This window comes from Thunnus albacares, chromosome 3, assembly GCF_914725855.1.
Source record: "Thunnus albacares chromosome 3, fThuAlb1.1, whole genome shotgun sequence".
In the NCBI taxonomy this organism is placed as follows: domain Eukaryota; kingdom Metazoa; phylum Chordata; class Actinopteri; order Scombriformes; family Scombridae; genus Thunnus; species Thunnus albacares.
In genome coordinates, this window is record NC_058108.1 from 34,531,067 (window position 1) to 34,548,416 (window position 17,350).

Sequence of the window (17,350 nt, forward strand, 5' to 3'; positions counted from 1 at the left end):
CTCATTGACTCTCTGTGAAAATTAAAATGCTCTGAAACGCATCAAGAAACTCAAAATCATATTAAACACTGAACAGTTCTTCAGTTTTCTTCTACAAACACATCAAACCTGTAACTTGAAGCTATTAAACATCCCTTTGGACTCAAAATTAAGTTTCTATCAGTTAGTTTGATATTTATGTCTAAAATAATTGAGCTGTACCTGAATGACTGTCTTAATAGTTTTTACCTTTCAGAACGTATTTATATTGTTGCAGTAATATTTTCTGTTTCTGCTTCTTTTAGACCTTAAGGGAGCTCGTCCTATAAATAACAGTTTGCTTGTTTTTAATACTTTTATTTCTTTGTGGGATGTGGGAACAAAGTTTACAAGAATTAATATACAGTAGTATATTGTGTTGTCTCATTTTAAGAGACTTGAGAGATTTTAAGAGATTTGTTTTTCTAGGCTTTTTCTTGGTATTATAACTTTATTTCTGGTTTGTACACATTTTATGTCCTTATTATACGTAGTATTGTCTTCACTCTTTCCATTTCTCATCCCGGTAAATCCCTTTGCAACTGTAATAGTTTTATAAAATATTTCATTTAAAAAGAGTTTTCTTTCTTGTTAGTAACAATCAGAGACAGTGCTTGTATTCATATGAGGATTCTTCTAGAGAGAATATCTTCGCAGTGTCGGTTTCAACTGTTGTGAGCTAAAAGTAGGTAAAAGTAAAGGTGTAACTTCTCCATTTTAATGTAGTTGTTGTAAAAGGTGATTAAACTTGCACTTTAAAAAAATAACCCCTCCTTCTTCTTCCTCCCCTGAAACACAACTGGCTGCAGCTTCACTGATCTGCCTGTGTGATGTGGGCGTAACCAACACATGGTAATGCAAGAGCTGACGAGCCTCATTCAGTGAAGATCAGCAAATCAAAAGGAATAAAAGGAACAAAAGTCCATTTGGACCAGAAGATAAATTTGTTGTGTCTGTGCAGAGAAAGTGAAACTCAGACACTCGCTGCCACGAGGTGAGATGGAGCAGAAAGGAGTTCAGCTGGACCGAGAAACCTTCTCTTGTTCGATCTGTCTGGATCTACTGAAGGATCCGGTGACTATTCCCTGTGGACACAGCTACTGCATGAGCTGTATTAAAACACACTGGAATGGAGAAGATCAGAAGAAGACCTACAGCTGCCCTCAGTGCAGACAGACCTTCACACCGAAGCCTGTCCTGATGAAAAACACCATGTTAGCAGATTTAGTGGAGGAGTTGAAGAAGACTGGACTCCAAGCTGCTCCTGCTGATCACTGCTATGCTGGACCTGAAGATGTGGCCTGTGATTTCTGCACTGGGAGGAAGCTGAAAGCCTTCAAATCCTGTTTAAATTGTCTCGTCTCTTACTGTGAGAAACACCTCCAGCTTCACTACAATGTAGGTCAATTTAAAAAACACAAGCTGGTCGACCCCTCCAAGAAGCTCCAGGAGAACATCTGCTCTCGTCACGATGAGGTGATGAAGATGTTCTGCCGTACTGATCAGCAGAGTATCTGTTATCTCTGCTCTGTGGAGGAACATAAAGGCCACGACACAGTCTCAGCTGCAGCAGAAAGGACTGAGAGGCAGAGAGAGCTCGAGGTGAGTCGACAAAACATCCAGCAGAGAATCCAGGACAGAGAGAAAGATGTGAAGCTGCTTCAACAGGAGGTGAAGGTCATCAGTCGCTCTGCTGATGAAACAGTGGAGGACAGTGAGAAGATCTTCACTGAGCTGATCCGTCTCATCCAGAAAAGAAGCTCTGATGTGAAGCAGCAGATCAGATCCCAGCAGGAAACTGAAGTGAGTCGAGTCAAAGAGCTTCAGGAGAAGCTGGAGCAGGAGATCACTGAGCTGAAGAGGAAAGACGCTGAACTGAAGCAGCTCTCACACACAGAGGATCACAACCAGTTTCTACACAACTACCCCTCACTGTCACAACTCAGTGAACCTACAGACTCATCCAGCATCAATATCCGTCCTCTGAGATACTTTGAGGATGTGATAGCAGCTGTGTCAGAGCTCAGAGATCAACTACAGGACATCCTGAGGGAGAAAAGGACAAACATCTCAATGACAGTGACTGAAGTGGACGTTTTACTGCCAGAAGTAGAACCCAAGACCAGAGCTGAGTTCTTAAAATATAAACAAGAAATCACACTGGATCCAAACACAGCATACACATATCTGTTATTATCTGAGGGGAACAGAAAAGCAGGAACAACGAGACAACAACAGTCTTATCCTAGTCACCCAGACAGATTCATTAATTGGTTTCAGGTCCTGAGTAAAGAGAGTCTGACTGGACGTTGTTACTGGGAGGTGAAGAGGAGAGGAAGAGCAGTTGGTGTGGCAGTCGCATACAAGAATATCAGAAGAGCAGGAGGCTCAAATGAATGTGGATTCGGATTCAATGACAAATCTTGGTCTTTGAGATGTGACACTAATGGTTATGAATTTTGGTTCAATAGTATCTTTGCTCCCGTCTCAGGTCCTGGTTCCTCCAGAGTAGGAGTGTACCTGGATCACAGAGCAGGTATTCTGTCCTTCTACAGCATCTCAGAAACCATGACTCTCCTCCACAGAGTCCAGACCACATTCACTCAGCCTCTCTATGCTGGACTTTGTTTTTATGATAATGGAGTCACAGCTGAGTTCTGTAAACTCAAATAGACAGACGTCATTTCAGACTGAATGAGTCAGATTCTGTCTTGCAATTCTTCATTTATTTGTCTCCATGTTTCTGAACTGAACAGAGATCAGCTGTCAATCAAACTGGGATTGTTGACATTTTTTCACTTTTCATTTATTGTTCAGTTGATGTTTTTAGTTTCTTTAAATATCATTTTTCCTGTGTTTTTGGCCATGGAGGCTATCAGTGCTCATGACAATATATTTAACTTTTACTGACATTTCTTCAGATGAAAATGTGAGTGAATCTGTACATGAAATCAGTGAAGAGTCATTTAACAGACTTTACTGTCCATGTGTGAACAAACTGAAGGTTTATTTCATGAATAAAGCTGTTTTTCTCAAGAATGAACAAATATTTTCTTCCGTCTTCATTTCAGGATCTCGTTCAAAGCTTCTGGAGAAACTGTGAGACTAATATGAGAGTTTATTTGAGTCAGTTTTCCTCCTTAAACACCAGAAAGTACATAGGTCATGTTTAGAGCAGAAGAACGTCTGTCTCTGTACTTTTAACTTTCTTCACCAAAACGGCTTTGTCACAGAGACATGAACAGAGTTTTCTATCACTTGCTTTTAACAAACTGAGATTTTATTTGTACATTCAGTCAGTAAAGAGGATTCCATACTCAGGCCCTGAAAAACTGAAAACATAATAAGAATTAATTTCGTGAAATGTGGATGTGAAGACGTTTTGTTGAGTCCTGACACACATAAGACAACAGATATTGTGTCGTCTTGAACTTGAGAACTTTTAATGATTTATTGACTGGGACAGTGTGCAGTTTTAAACATTCAAGATGAGAATAATCTAAAACTCTCAAAGCTCAGTAAATTGTGTTTCTCCAGTACCCTACAGTGATGGAAATGCATTGGCTTTTTGTCCAGAGTTTTTAGAGTTTGTTTGTGTAAGGACTCAAGAGGTTTATGGCTGTTTCTCCATTCTGCCCCCAACATGTGATGCAATAAGACATATAGGAAAGAATCATAGCTGCATAAATATCTTGGCTGCGTCCAAAGAGAGACAGTTTCTAATATGTCTAAAATTTGCTAAGTTGTACTTTATGGTTTTAACCGTTTTTTTTTTAACATGTTTCTTAAAGTTGAAATTCGGATCCAGCGTCACACCAAGATATTTAAAATCAGTAACTATGTCAATTTTTTCACCTTTAATGAAAATATCAGCATTAGGAGGTTATACCATAGTTTTAGAGAAAAACATATCTTTTGTCTTGTTTACATTTAGACTCAGACATGATTGCTTAGCAGCAGCTAACTCAGCTGTTGCATGTGTATACACAACAGTGTCATCTGCATACATTTGTAGCTCTGCATCATGACACTGTTGAGGGAGATCATTAATATATAGGCTAAATAATAGGGGACCTAACACTGAACTTTGGGGAACCCCTATTGTGCACTTCATGTTACTGGACAGGGTGCCACCAACTTTAACACATTGTATCCTATTGGATAAATATGAAGGCATCCATGCCAGTGCTCTAGATGAGAAGTTAAATTTGGAGAGTTTCGATATTAAAACATCATGATTGACTGTATTGAATGCTTTACGCAGATCTAAAAATACAGTACCAACTACTCCCCCTTTGTCAAGTCTTGATTTAATTTGCTCTATTAAGTGCAAGGTAGCAGTTTTGGTGAAATGATTTGCTCTAAAGCCAAAATGCATACAATGTAGACCAAAATTGCTTGTATTAAGAAATGTTGTCAGTTGTTTAACGGCAACTTTCTCAGCAACCTTTGAGAGTACTGGCAGTATACTTATTGGTCTGTAGTTACTGGCTTCAAGGCGGTCTCCAGATTTAAAAATAGGCATGACAATGGCACATTTCCAGTCATCAGGAAAGGAGTTGTGTTTAAAAGAGAAGTTAATTGAATGAGCAATAGGGGGAGTTAAAATATCTTTGTGTGATTTGACAAACACAGTGTCAAATTGGAAAGCGTCTCTCTTTGGAGCTTTTTAAGGAGCTGATGATTTTATTTGCTTGTCACTCATTAGTCTCTACCAGGTTGAAAACCTGGCCTGTAGCATTTATAGGAATAATGTCCAGTTTATTTTTTGTAATTTTTTTCCCCTAACTCATATACAGACTCAAGAAAAAAATATTAAAGACAGAAGCAACAGTAAAATGATCTTCAATTGACTTTCCCTGTACTTTGAGTTCAAAATCTCCTAAAAATTTTGGGTCCCTCCTTGTGAGATTATCAATGTTTTTCCAGATCAATTTACTGTTGCCTTTTGCCTCAATCAAAATATTGGGATAAAAACGAGATTTAGCTTCTCTTAGCTTTTGGATAACTTTGTTCCTTAAACCTTTATAAATCAGCATGTCAGTGTCTTTTCTAAGAAGTGCCTTTCTTAGTGCAGCATCTCTAGATTTCATTAGTTTCCACAAAGTTCCATTAAACCACAGTAAATTGTTTATATTTTTAGATTTTATCTGTATCCTCACATTAAATCTTTCCCTCACAGAGTTGATTCTCTGAGTAAAAGTATCCAGATCATCAGAGGACAGTACATCATCCCAGTTCAAACTGTTCATTTCATTGATAAATTCTTCTTGCTTAGCTCTGGGTATGCATTGAAGGATCATTGTCTTAGTTGCCGTGGTCTTAAATCTACTTTTAGTCAGTATTCTCGCACATAGGGTTGGGTTATGATCTGCTAAGCCAGTGATTAAATTATAACTTTTAGTTATTCAGTTACTTTCTGGTTTGTTAGTAAATATCAGATCAATTTGTGTACTGGAGCATTTTGCAATCCTAGTTGGGCCTTTTACTAGTTGTTCTAGTTGGAATTTCTCTGTGATCATTTTTAGTTTTTTCCTCTTAGTTTTATCCTCCCAGTTCACATTAAAATCAGCCATAAGTAATAATTTGTTGAGATTGCACTCTTTCACAACTTCTGTGAGTTGATCATAGAAGGTGTCATCTACTGAAAGGGGGCCTATAAACACCTATGATGTTAAAAGACATTTGCTGGGATAACATTATTTTTATTTGTAACTTCAGAATGAGGCTGTCATGTTGTTTCAGTGTTTATCTCTGTCACCTCACAGTCAGACACTTCTGGGTTGTTAAATTTTAATCCAGACTGACTAATTTTGCCTGGGATATAATCTCTCAATCTACAACACTGCCTGCTGTGATGAAGAGATTTTGTTATTTATCTTTAAGAAGATGTGAAAGTCATCCTGCAGAGCTGATTTTATTTGTCAAAACACTTTGAATTTAAAGATCATGTCGATTAAATACGTTTTAAAAGAAGAAAAAAAAAACAATGAGGAAAGAAAGAGGAGAGGGGTTGCTGCTGAATTTGGCGCCTTCAGCTAAATTCGCGCCTACTGTCTTCAACTACGTCCGCAGTATAGATTGTTCTGCGCATGCCCCGTCTCGCTAACAAGAAATCAACCAATCCTGTGCGAGCAACGACGCAGTGAAGTTTGCATCAGATGGATATTTAACGGCCGTTTGGAGTTGTTGATGATATTCGTTTGAGGAAATTCAACGACGAAATCATGCCTGATCCAGTCAAAGCACCGAAGAAAGGCTCCAAGAAGGCCGTGTCTAAAGCCACCAAGACCGGCAAGAAGAAGAGGAAGACCAGGAAAGAGAGCTACGCTATCTACGTGTACAAGGTGTTGAAGCAGGTCCACCCCGACACCGGCATCTCCTCCAAGGCCATGGGCATCATGAACTCCTTCGTGGGGGACATCTTTGAGCGCATCGCCGGTGAGGCTTCCCGCCTTGCTCACTACAACAAGCGCTCCACCATCACCTCCAGGGAGATCCAGACCGCCGTCCGCCTGCTGCTGCCCGGTGAGCTGGCCAAACACGCCGTGTCTGAGGGCACCAAGGCCGTCACCAAGTACACCAGCTCCAAGTAAACCTGCTCCTAGTCCCAACAAGTCAAAGGTCCTTTTCAGGACCACCCACACCTTCACCTGAGAGCTTTATTCCTGTCACACTGCTGCCTCCTTATTTCTGTCTCGTCTTTGTTGTAACAAATGTATAAAAACTGTAAATTCTACATGAACAATTTTATTTTAATGTATAGTGTTAGTTGCAAGAAGGAAGTATAAATACCAATTTAATGTCATTTTCAGATTGACAAAATAATACACATGTACATAAAGATGTTTCTATTTGTCTCACTCTGCTCTCAACATTTTATTAGTTCCATGTTCATACATGATAAACTTATGTATATATTGATGTTTGTATTTAAATCAAGTGTTTGTGAATGTTTGAGTCTTTTGAAGTGAAGCAGGTTTGTTCATTGAGAGCAGTTCTTTATATTTTAGGTAGTTGTATTACTGGAACATGTGTAGGACATGAACAAAGTTAATGCTATTGTTTAAGATGGATGTGTTAACTAACTTCTTTTATATACACACTATTCTTTACTATACAATCAAAGCTCAACACCTTGATTTGACCTTTCCACTGACTCTAAAATCTGATTTACAACATGTCAACTTTGACTCTGAACACTTTCTATGTACAAAAACCAGCTGCACAACAATTGTTTTGAAGTATTGGTCTTTGGACCAAATGTCATTTTATGTATCTGTACCAACAAGCAACTTCACACATACCATTAATAGTTTGACTGTAGTATAATCAACATTTGTGGAAAACAATTTTAAACCAGTTTGAGTCATAGAGGTAAAGGCTCTCTCTACTATTATACAGTTGATCAACTTTCCTGTTTAATACTAATTTAAATTAACAGAAAACCAAATTTATAATTAAAATGAGTTTGCAGTTATATTAATTCTTTTGCACGTTACATATGTAGATTATTGAATAATAACTTACATATGTAACATTTCAGTCAGACAGTAACTGTTATCACGTGCACGTAGGTGAGGTGTTCAGATATTGAACACTGGTTGTCTTCTGAAATGAATGAATGAATGAATGTTTTATATCCAACTTCAAACTGACTTCACTGCAGTTTTCCAAAAGGACAGAAACTTGTGGTGATGCAGCCTTTAGCTTTATTTATTGTGTGTGTAGCAGTGGTGTACTCTCTCTTGCGTTGTGTTACGGATGACACGCACACCGTCACTTCTCAACTCTGTCCCGGATTTATTCTGGTAACAAACACAGTGGCATTAGCTTTCCACAGCCAACTCTCACAGCATCAGTCGCAGAAAATATACACCCTGGCACCGGGCATAGCAGACTGGTGACCGAACACCCACACACAGCAAAATAAAATGACAACAACAAAAAAATATCAAATGTACCTGGTAACAAACACACTGGCATTAGCTTTCCACAGCCAACTCTCACAGCAGTAGTCGTAGAAAGTATACACTGAAAACAAAACAAAATGAATTACTTGCTGCCGATATCCAGTTGCATCACGAGCAGTAGCTACGAGCTAACACTGAGCTAACATTGAGCTAGCAAGATCACCGATAACCGGTTCAATAAATTGCTACACGTAAATTACACACACCCACATTGTTACCAATACGTGTGGTTACTGAAAGCTTATCTCAACATATCATTCAAATAACACACACTTTTACCCATAAAACAAAGTTATAAAATATATGAACGGAGCTTAGTACAAATCGACCCTCCACTGGCACCGGGCATAGCAGACTGGTGGCCGAACACGGGGTGCACCCGCGAAGTCTGCAAGGGCCTGTTCAAGAGGCATTCAAGTACACACTCAAAAATAAGACTCTGTAGTATCTTACACTGTAAGAGTAACAAAGTAAATAACATAATATTAAAAGAGTTGGGTAACTAATAATAAATTAGATTCAGTGCGTATTCAATAACAAAACGTGGCAATATGGTTAGTTATGGCAAATGGAATCACTAACTCCGTTACATGTGCATTAGTCTCAATTCACTGTTTACATTTATTGTTTTATTATCAGCTTTCAGTCATCTGTAAAACACCACGAACTGAACGAAAGGTGTAGTACAAACACCCAACATCATGAATTAAAATCATTTGCAGTAAATAATTTATTTCTGTATCCAAGCAAGCTTTCAGCAGAAATCCATAATATGTTGCATCAATTCTTCATGGTAGGACAGCAGAGCAGATTATTGATTTTCAGTTTACATCAGACACTCTGGAACAATAACTCTTGATATAAAGACACTGCTAAGTCCTTATTCCATAGTAAATAGTATGACTATTATGTAGCCAACATTGTTTAATTATCCTAGACATGAAAGCAGTTTCAGTGGAGGTAAAAGCTCTCAGAGTGAGTGTTTGGTCCTTAAAAGGACCTTTGGTTTGATGTAATTGTGGACGAGTTTAACCTCCGAAGCCGTACAGAGTGCGTCCCTGCCTCTTGAGAGCATAAACCACATCCATAGCAGTCACGGTCTTTCTCTTGGCGTGCTCGGTGTAGGTGACGGCATCACGGATGACATTCTCCAGGAAGACCTTCAACACTCCGCGGGTCTCCTCGTAGATCAGACCGGAGATACGCTTGACTCCACCACGGCGAGCCAGACGGCGGATGGCGGGTTTGGTGATTCCCTGGATGTTATCACGGAGGACTTTACGGTGACGCTTGGCGCCTCCTTTACCGAGTCCCTTTCCTCCTTTTCCTCTTCCGCTCATTTTCACTAGTCGAGTATTTTCGTCTCAAGTGTTTCGTCTGTTTGAGACCCAGCTATTTATGTCTGATCTGAGGACGTGATTGAAGACAGTGGCGGGCTGCAGCTTCTTCTTTGGATTTGATGACTGTTTATATTGAACTTTCTGGCGCATTAGCGCCTCCAACTGAGCATGAATCAGAAACTCCTTCTCAATAAATCATCAGAATCATAAACTGGTTTATTGTCGAGTAGGTTTGAACATATAAAGATAAAACATATTCTAAGTGAAAAAAGCTGTTACTAGTTTAAAGTTTAAACTACAAAATGTGTGCAAATGTTCATGTTAATGTAAACAGTAGTGTGCAATGTAGTGCGCCATGTTAGATGTGATGGGTAAAAAAATCTCTATTTGGAAATATAAGATTATGAGATTGTAGGTTAATATAAGGTGTGATGTCTATGGGGAGATAGAGGGTCTGTTGGGGTCTGTGGGGGTCTGTGGGGGTCTGTGGGGGTCTCGGGCCTCGTTAATGAGGCAGCTGCAGTCGGGACGAATAAAAACCACCTAATTGACTGTGAGATGCAGTCAGTCTGTAATGTGCCACAGCTAAAGCTCTGAATATTTTTGTAAATGAGAGATGTCAGTTTTTGATTTTTGATAAATTTGCAAAAATTTCTAAAACAGGTTTTCATCAGTTGTTCTGCATCAGTTAAGTGTCTCTGCACCTCAAAACCTCCACAACACACTTTCTCACCAATTTTGTCATTTCTTAGATATGATAAAAATAATCCTGCTGCATGTTAAACAAAGTCTAACAACAGAAGATCTTTTCACACACAGGATGAGAAGGTTTTTATTAAGGACATTCTCAGATAATCTCAGATTATTTCCCTCTATACTGTGAACTTGATTTGGAACATCTGAAGCATTGTTTCTGTTGCTGTAGCACATTGGAAGTTTGTAAATGCAAAAACACTCATGATGTGTACTGTACTGTAGTTAGTGATAAAAGCTTACAGTCTTTAAACACCTTTAAATGCAAATAATTTTGAATCCATAACTATGACCATACAACTTCATGTGTCTCTGCAGCTGTTTTTGAAAAGCGAACTCAGAATATTGACCTCAGTGTGAAATGAAGTTTAAACCTCAACAAATATATCAGATGGAAAACTTAATTTATAAAATCAGGGGGAACTTTGATCATTTTTTCCAAATAGCTTCAAGTGGTCAAATTACTATAATATTGTAAACAAACAATGAATTGAAGCTACTGGATTGTAGTTTGAACATTTTAGGGCTGTCAGTCACCTAGAGGAGCACTACATGTACCTCACGTTGAGTAAGGACTTGTTTTGTTTGGTTTTTTTAAAAAGGAAAGAAATTTTGATGAGAGTAAACTATGGATTTATAGAATATTGCAGGCAGACTAGATTATATTCAAAATATGAATGTTTTTGGCAACATAACCAACAACCATCATTATAATTTGAACGCAGTTATCATATATTGTGACACTGAACATCAATATTATGGATACATTATGAACATAATTTGTGTTTTAACGAGTGTATTAGAGTCATGAGGATGTTTGCTCTTTATGAGGAGTGTTTGGCTCTTAAAAGAGCCTTTGGTTGGTTTTCAGCAGTCAGGTCTCCAGGTTTACTTCTTGGCGGGCTTCTCGGTCTTCTTGGGCAGCAGCACAGCCTGGATGTTGGGCAGCACGCCGCCCTGAGCGATGGTCACTCCGCCCAGCAGCTTGTTGAGCTCCTCGTCGTTGCGGACAGCCAGCTGCAGGTGACGGGGGATGATCCTGGTCTTCTTGTTGTCGCGGGCAGCGTTTCCAGCCAGCTCCAGGATCTCAGCGGTCAGGTACTCCAGCACAGCCGCCATGTAGACGGGGGCTCCGGCACCGACACGCTGCGCATAGTTGCCTTTGCGCAGATGTCTGTGAACACGACCGACTGGGAACTGGAGCCCGGCACGAGAGGAGCGGGTCTTTGCCTTGGCGCGGGCTTTGCCTCCGGTTTTGCCTCTTCCGCTCATTTTCAGGTTATTTTCTAGAGTCTGGACTCAAAGAAAGTGTGGAGCAAACACAGCAAGTCCCCCTTTATATCTCCGCGAGCAGGCAGGAGGGCTGATGTCTCCACCCACCAGAAAAGAGGCTCCAGCAGAGGGAGGCCCGCTCTTATTTTGGCGGACTTTTTCAAACGGCTTTTGTCCAATAAGCAGCGGAGGTTCAGGCTCCTGTAGGCGGTAATGAGCTCCAGGAGGAGCTGCTCACCAATCAGGACCCGGAGGTCTGAAGCAGCGTCACAGTTCCGCAGACGCTCCGACACTTTAAGAGCAGCGTGTCTCCTCTTCTCATCACTATTTTTCTGATCAGAGAAAGAAGAAACAATGGCAAGAACCAAGCAGACTGCCCGTAAATCCACCGGAGGCAAAGCCCCCAGGAAGCAGCTGGCCACCAAGGCTGCCCGTAAGAGCGCCCCGGCCACCGGCGGCGTCAAGAAGCCTCACCGTTACAGGCCCGGTACCGTGGCTCTCCGAGAGATCCGTCGTTACCAGAAATCCACCGAGCTGCTGATCCGCAAGCTGCCCTTCCAGCGCCTGGTGAGGGAGATCGCTCAGGACTTCAAGACCGATCTGCGCTTCCAGAGCTCCGCTGTCATGGCTCTGCAGGAGGCCAGCGAGGCTTACCTGGTCGGCCTGTTCGAGGACACCAACCTGTGCGCCATTCACGCCAAGAGGGTCACCATCATGCCCAAAGACATCCAGCTGGCCCGCCGCATCCGCGGAGAGAGAGCTTAAACTGTCTGCTGCTCCACGAACCAACAACGGCTCTTTTAAGAGCCACTAACTCACTAAAGAGCTGCTTCCTCTGTCAAGACACTCCTTTTGGCTGCTGAGTTTATGTGCTATGGCTCTCTTTCTTCAATATTTTGGTCAGTAAAAAATAAAAAAACTAGTAGTCTAGCCACGTGCTTCACCAAAACACACTATTAAGTAGCATCGCTACTGAGAATGGGGTGCCCCTATTGGTCATGTGACGCTTGCCTTGTACAGGTAACTAGTCCCTAAAGAATATACTGCCTCACTGAGCTCAGCAGCAGCAGCAGCAGCAGCAGCACAGGTTCAGCACTCTGGACAGAGACAGCAGCTACCTGCACTGTTGGTGACACTTCAGCACCTCGGACAGCGACAGATGTAGATTGCAGTCTCATAAAGTCAGAATATAAAACAATTAAAATATTTCAGAATGATTTATTATTGTGCAGCTGGTATACATTTATGCCGCATGAAAAAATGCAGAAAAAGACCTGCAGGTAGACTGTCTTGCAAAAGGCTGATGTTAATTGAAGCTGCCAAAGGCTCAGTGAAGTTTTTACGTCTTCCTGCAGTGAACATCACAAATCACAAAGAAATATGAAAACTGCACAACACGGGAGGGTGCCTTCATCCTGCCAACCAGGGATGTAGTGGAGGTTACTGCTCCCCAACTCAGTTTGTCTACATTTCATTAGCTTTTAGGGTGATAAAATGTTGGTGACTGTGAACTCTGTGCTCCAGGTCATTAGGAATGTGTAATTGTTTACACATACACACAAACACACACAAACACACACAAAGTACTACAAAGTTCTTGTGCTCCAGAAAGTCTTACAGGCATACACTTTAACTGTGAAAGGACCATATATATATATATATATATATATATGTATATATATATATATATATATATATATGTATATATGCACAAGTTTTAGCCAGCATTCTCAAGAAAGGTTAAGTGAGTGGGTGCTAATTGTTAACTCATACATCTCTGCGCATTGTTCCATTGATCATAATTATGTTAATGTCAGGTTGGTTGAAAATAGCCTACAAACGTATACAGTTCATGAATAGACTATTTCAGTAGTTGTAGTGTTTGGTTATAAGCTTGACCACTATTTCAGAACTTATATTCTCTGTTCTGAATGTAACTTCAAATATATTGTCACAAAGGGGTGATGTGACGTACCAGTAATGTAAACGTTCACTGTAAACGTCGCTACACACACACACACACACACACACATATATATATATATCTTCATTTGCTTCTCGAATGATGTGAAACAACAAGACTTCAAGACTGTCATCAGCAAATAAAAGTACATTACATTACATTTTTGCAGACCCTAGGCAGGTCATTCAATGCATCAAGAACAAGAGAGGTCCAAGGATGGAACCTTGAGGTACTCCACAACATAGCCTAGATCTATTTAAATTATGCCTATTAATAAACAAAGACTGTTCTCTGTCTTTTATATATAAAAATATACAGAGAGAGATTTTTTTGTTGTTTAAGGCTGTAGAGATTTGGAGTCAAAGTGTAGACAATTTTGCTTTTCATTTCTTTTTTCTTTTAATTATGAACAGATTGGTGGGCTTTATGTACCTTGTCTTTGTTAAAAGGCCAGAAGTTATTTTTGATGTAAGAATCCCCCGTTTGACTTTTACTTTGTGTTACTGGCTACTGAAATTCATTTTTCCTGGGTATGTTTGGGTTTTATCTTCACAAAGATGCTTTTGTGTGAAAAAATGTCTTGACACTGATCAATTAAACTTTGATCCTTTACTGGTAAAATGAGAAGCCAATATAGTCTCCAGTTTAACTGCAGAGCCAAATAATTTATTTTTATATTTTTTTAATCTAACATTAGAATATAGCTTCTATTTAATTATCTTCAACAGTTCAGAATTTAAAATACTGACATGACTTATTTCTAACATTATTTTGATCACATTTTGGAAAAACAGTGTTTCATGTCTGCACTCTTGATCTATTGCTTTTGAAACGTATTTAAGAAAAAGTTGAATTGAGCTGGATACAGAACTTGAGAGAAACGGGGAGCTGTCCGTAGATCATGAATGTAGATCATTCCCTTATTCCCAACATTATTTTGCCACCAGCAAGAGGAGGTGAACATTGTTTTTAAATGAGACATGACATTCATTATAAACTAAGGGTTAACACACAGTATCTCTCTCAAACCACTCCTCTTCCTGGAAGGAGTCATGGCTTGCTAACGCCTCCCTCTTCTTCCTGCTCTCAAACACAACAAGCTCATTTCTGTCAACATATTTCCTTGTTCCCTCCCCTTCAGATCTACACAACATGTGGTGAAGTGCAAGAGCTGTCATCCACCATTCACTGAAGAAACACATGTTTTTTAGATCAGAGCTCGAACTAGATTCACTTCCTAAGAAGTGAAACTCAGACAGTTGTTGCCACAGAGAGGTGAAATGGCGCAGCAAGGAGCTCAGCTGGACAGAGCAAAATTCTGCTGTTCGATCTGTCTGGATCTACTGAAGGATCCGGTGACTATTCCCTGTGGACACAGCTACTGCATGAACTGTATTAAAAGCTTCTGGGAGAAAGAGGATGAGAAGAAAATCTACAGCTGCCCTCAGTGCAGACAGACCTTCACACCGAGGCCTGTCCTGATGAAAAACACCATGTTAGCAGATTTAGTGGAGGAGCTGAAGAAGACTGAACTCCAAGCTGCTCCTGCTGATCTCTGCTATGCTGGACCTGAAGATGTGGCCTGTGATTTCTGCACTGGGAGGAAGCTGAAAGCCTTCAAATCCTGTTTGAATTGTCCGGCCTCTTACTGTGAGAAACACCTCCAGCCTCACTTTGATGCAGCTCCATTTAAAAAACACAAGCTGGTCGACCCCTCCAAGAATCTCCAGGAGAACATCTGCTCTCGTCACGATGAGGTGATGAAGATGTTCTGCCGTACTGATCAGCAGAGTATCTGTTATCTCTGCTCTGTGGAGGAACATAAAGGCCACGACACAGTCTCAGCTGCAGCAGAAAGGACTGAGAGGCAGAGAGAGCTCGAGGTGAGTCGACAAAACATCCAGCAGAGAATCCAGGACAGAGAGAAAGATGTGAAGCTGCTTCAACAGGAGGTGGAGGCCGTCAGTCGCTCTGCTGATAAAGCAGTGGAGGACAGTGAGAAGATCTTCACTGAGCTGATCAGTCTCATCCAGAAAAGAAGCTCTGATGTGAAGCAGCAGATCAGATCCCAGCAGGAAACTGAAGTGAGTCGAGTCAAAGAGCTTCAGGAGAAGCTGGAGCAGGAGATCACTGAGCTGAAGAGGAAAGACGCTGAACTGAAGCAGCTTTCACACACAGAGGATCACAACCAGTTTCTACACAACTACCCCTCACTGTCACAACTCAGTGAACCTACAGACTCATCCAGCATCAATATCCGTCCTCTGAGCTACTTTGAGGATGTGACAGCAGCTGTGTCAGAGCTCAGAGATCAACTACAGGACATCCTGAGGGAGAAAAGGACAAACATCTCAATGACAGTGACTGAAGTGGACGTTTTACTGCCAGAAGTAGAACCCAAGACCAGAGCTGAGTTCTTAAAATACTCACGTGAAATCACACTGGATCCAAACACAGCACACACATGGCTGTTATTATCTGAGGGGAACAGAAAAGCAAAAGTAATGGGTAAACATCAGCCTTATTCTAGTCACCCAGACAGATTCACTGAATCTTTGCAGGTCCTGAGTAGAGAGAGTCTGACTGGACGTTGTTACTGGGAGGTGAAGAGGAGAGGGATACGAGCTGATGTAGCAGTCGCGTACAAGAGTATCAGAAGAGCAGGAGAAAGGCATGAATGTGGATTTGGATTGAATGAAAAATCTTGGTCGTTAGATTGTGACAGTTACGGTCATCGTTTTTGGTTCAACAATATAGAAACTAACACCTGGGGTCCTCATTCCTCCAGAGTAGGAGTGTACCTGGATCACAGAGCAGGTATTCTGTCCTTCTACAGCGTCACTAAGACCATGACTCTCCTCCACAGAGTCCAGACCACATTCACTCAGCCTCTCTATGCTGGACTTTGTTTTTATGATGGTGGAGTCACAGCTGAGTTCTGTAAACTCAAATAGACAGAAGTCTAAGATTCTGTCTTGCAATTCTTCATTTATTTGTCTTCATGTTTCTGAACTGAACAGAGATCAGCTGTCAATCAAACTGCGATTGTCACTTTTTTTCTTTTCATTTGTTGTTCTGTTGATGTTTTTAGTTTCTTTAAATGTCACTTTTTCCTGTATGATTTCAGCCATAGAGGCTATCAGTGCTCATGACAATGTTTTTAATTTTTATTGACATTTCTACACAAGTTCAATTTTGTTGTTCTTTCTTTTGGTGGGCAGATGAAGATAAAGTTTTATATTTCTAAAAGTGGATGTTGTAGCATATAGAAGAAGACTGCGTTTATCCTTTATGAAAAACTATTAGATTCTTGTTCTAATCAGCAGCAACAACATGATTAACTGTTGAATGTCATTTGTAAACTTGAGTTTTTCTCCAACTAGTTGAACAAAGACATGTTGTAAGACATTTATAAATACTATAAATAATAAAAATGTTAATAATAACATGTGTCTAATATGCTTTTCTCACAAAATGTTAAATTATCTACTTAAAATTCCTAAAATTACATCTTTCTGGAAAGTCCTGCTCTACTGACTCACTTACATACTTCCTCAAAGCAGAACGCTGATCCTGACCTCTCAGAGAAGGTCAAAGGTCAGGATCCACTCCACTTTGATGCAACTGAATGAATCAATACAACATTTATAAACATCACAATCACTTTGTTCATCTAACAAACAATTAAACAGAACAAAACCTCTCATATCAGATCTGTAAATATGAGCAACAGTAACAGATTCCCCACTTTGCTGAAATTTCAGTGGAGCTTTTTCGCCTCCTCTTGGTAGCAGAATGTGACAACTTGTCATCCTGGTTAATAAAAGTGATTCCCTTTTATTTTATTTATAAAGCATATTTAATACACAAGGAAATTAAAAGTGCTTTATTGAATGCAAAAGAATATGAAACAATAAAGATAAGAAGACTAAAAGAAATGACAGAGCTGTAAAATACATAAAATTAGATCTAATAAAGTAAAGGAGCATTTAAAAGGCAGCAAAATGATGAACTGCAACTTTGAAATGTAA

General features: G+C 40.1%; 5 protein-coding genes across 5 annotated transcripts; 3 read left to right on the top strand and 2 right to left on the bottom strand.

Annotated features, from left to right (window-relative positions):
- Nucleotides 1–884: 884 nt before the first annotated feature.
- Nucleotides 885–2,628, top strand: LOC122973663 (tripartite motif-containing protein 16-like; the record flags this gene model as incomplete). Its single annotated transcript, XM_044341369.1, has 1 exon — nt 885–2,628. A coding segment is annotated over exon 1 (1,611 nt), but the record flags the coding sequence as incomplete, so codon positions are not given.
- A 3,588-nt stretch (nt 2,629–6,216) lies between these two features.
- Nucleotides 6,217–6,660, top strand: LOC122973733 (histone H2B 3-like). Its single transcript, XM_044341466.1, has one exon. The coding sequence runs from the start codon at nt 6,246–6,248 to the stop codon at nt 6,612–6,614; it is 369 nt and encodes a 122-aa protein (XP_044197401.1). The 5' UTR covers nt 6,217–6,245; the 3' UTR covers nt 6,615–6,660.
- A 2,314-nt stretch (nt 6,661–8,974) lies between these two features.
- On the bottom strand, nt 8,975–9,743 carry LOC122973761 (histone H4). Its single transcript, XM_044341496.1, has one exon. It carries the CDS (start codon nt 9,329–9,331, stop codon nt 9,020–9,022), a length of 312 nt encoding a protein of 103 aa, XP_044197431.1. The 5' UTR covers nt 9,332–9,743; the 3' UTR covers nt 8,975–9,019.
- A 1,221-nt stretch (nt 9,744–10,964) lies between these two features.
- LOC122973723 (histone H2A-like) lies at nt 10,965–11,405 on the bottom strand. Its single transcript, XM_044341439.1, has one exon. It carries the CDS (start codon nt 11,354–11,356, stop codon nt 10,973–10,975), a length of 384 nt encoding a protein of 127 aa, XP_044197374.1. The 5' UTR covers nt 11,357–11,405; the 3' UTR covers nt 10,965–10,972.
- Nucleotides 11,406–14,254: 2,849 nt separating this feature from the next.
- Nucleotides 14,255–16,722, top strand: LOC122973655 (tripartite motif-containing protein 16-like). Its single transcript, XM_044341356.1, has one exon. It carries the CDS (start codon nt 14,600–14,602, stop codon nt 16,271–16,273), a length of 1,674 nt encoding a protein of 557 aa, XP_044197291.1. The 5' UTR covers nt 14,255–14,599; the 3' UTR covers nt 16,274–16,722.
- The last annotated feature ends 628 nt before the right edge of the window (nt 16,723–17,350 follow it).

What these genes read in the sequence shown, in the direction of transcription:
- LOC122973733 (XM_044341466.1), top strand. Translation starts at nt 6,246, where the DNA reads ATGCCTGATCCAGTCAAAGCACCGAAGAAAGGCTCCAAGAAGGCCGTG.
- LOC122973761 (XM_044341496.1), bottom strand. Translation starts at nt 9,331, where the DNA reads ATGAGCGGAAGAGGAAAAGGAGGAAAGGGACTCGGTAAAGGAGGCGCC.
- LOC122973723 (XM_044341439.1), bottom strand. Translation starts at nt 11,356, where the DNA reads ATGAGCGGAAGAGGCAAAACCGGAGGCAAAGCCCGCGCCAAGGCAAAG.
- LOC122973655 (XM_044341356.1), top strand. Translation starts at nt 14,600, where the DNA reads ATGGCGCAGCAAGGAGCTCAGCTGGACAGAGCAAAATTCTGCTGTTCG.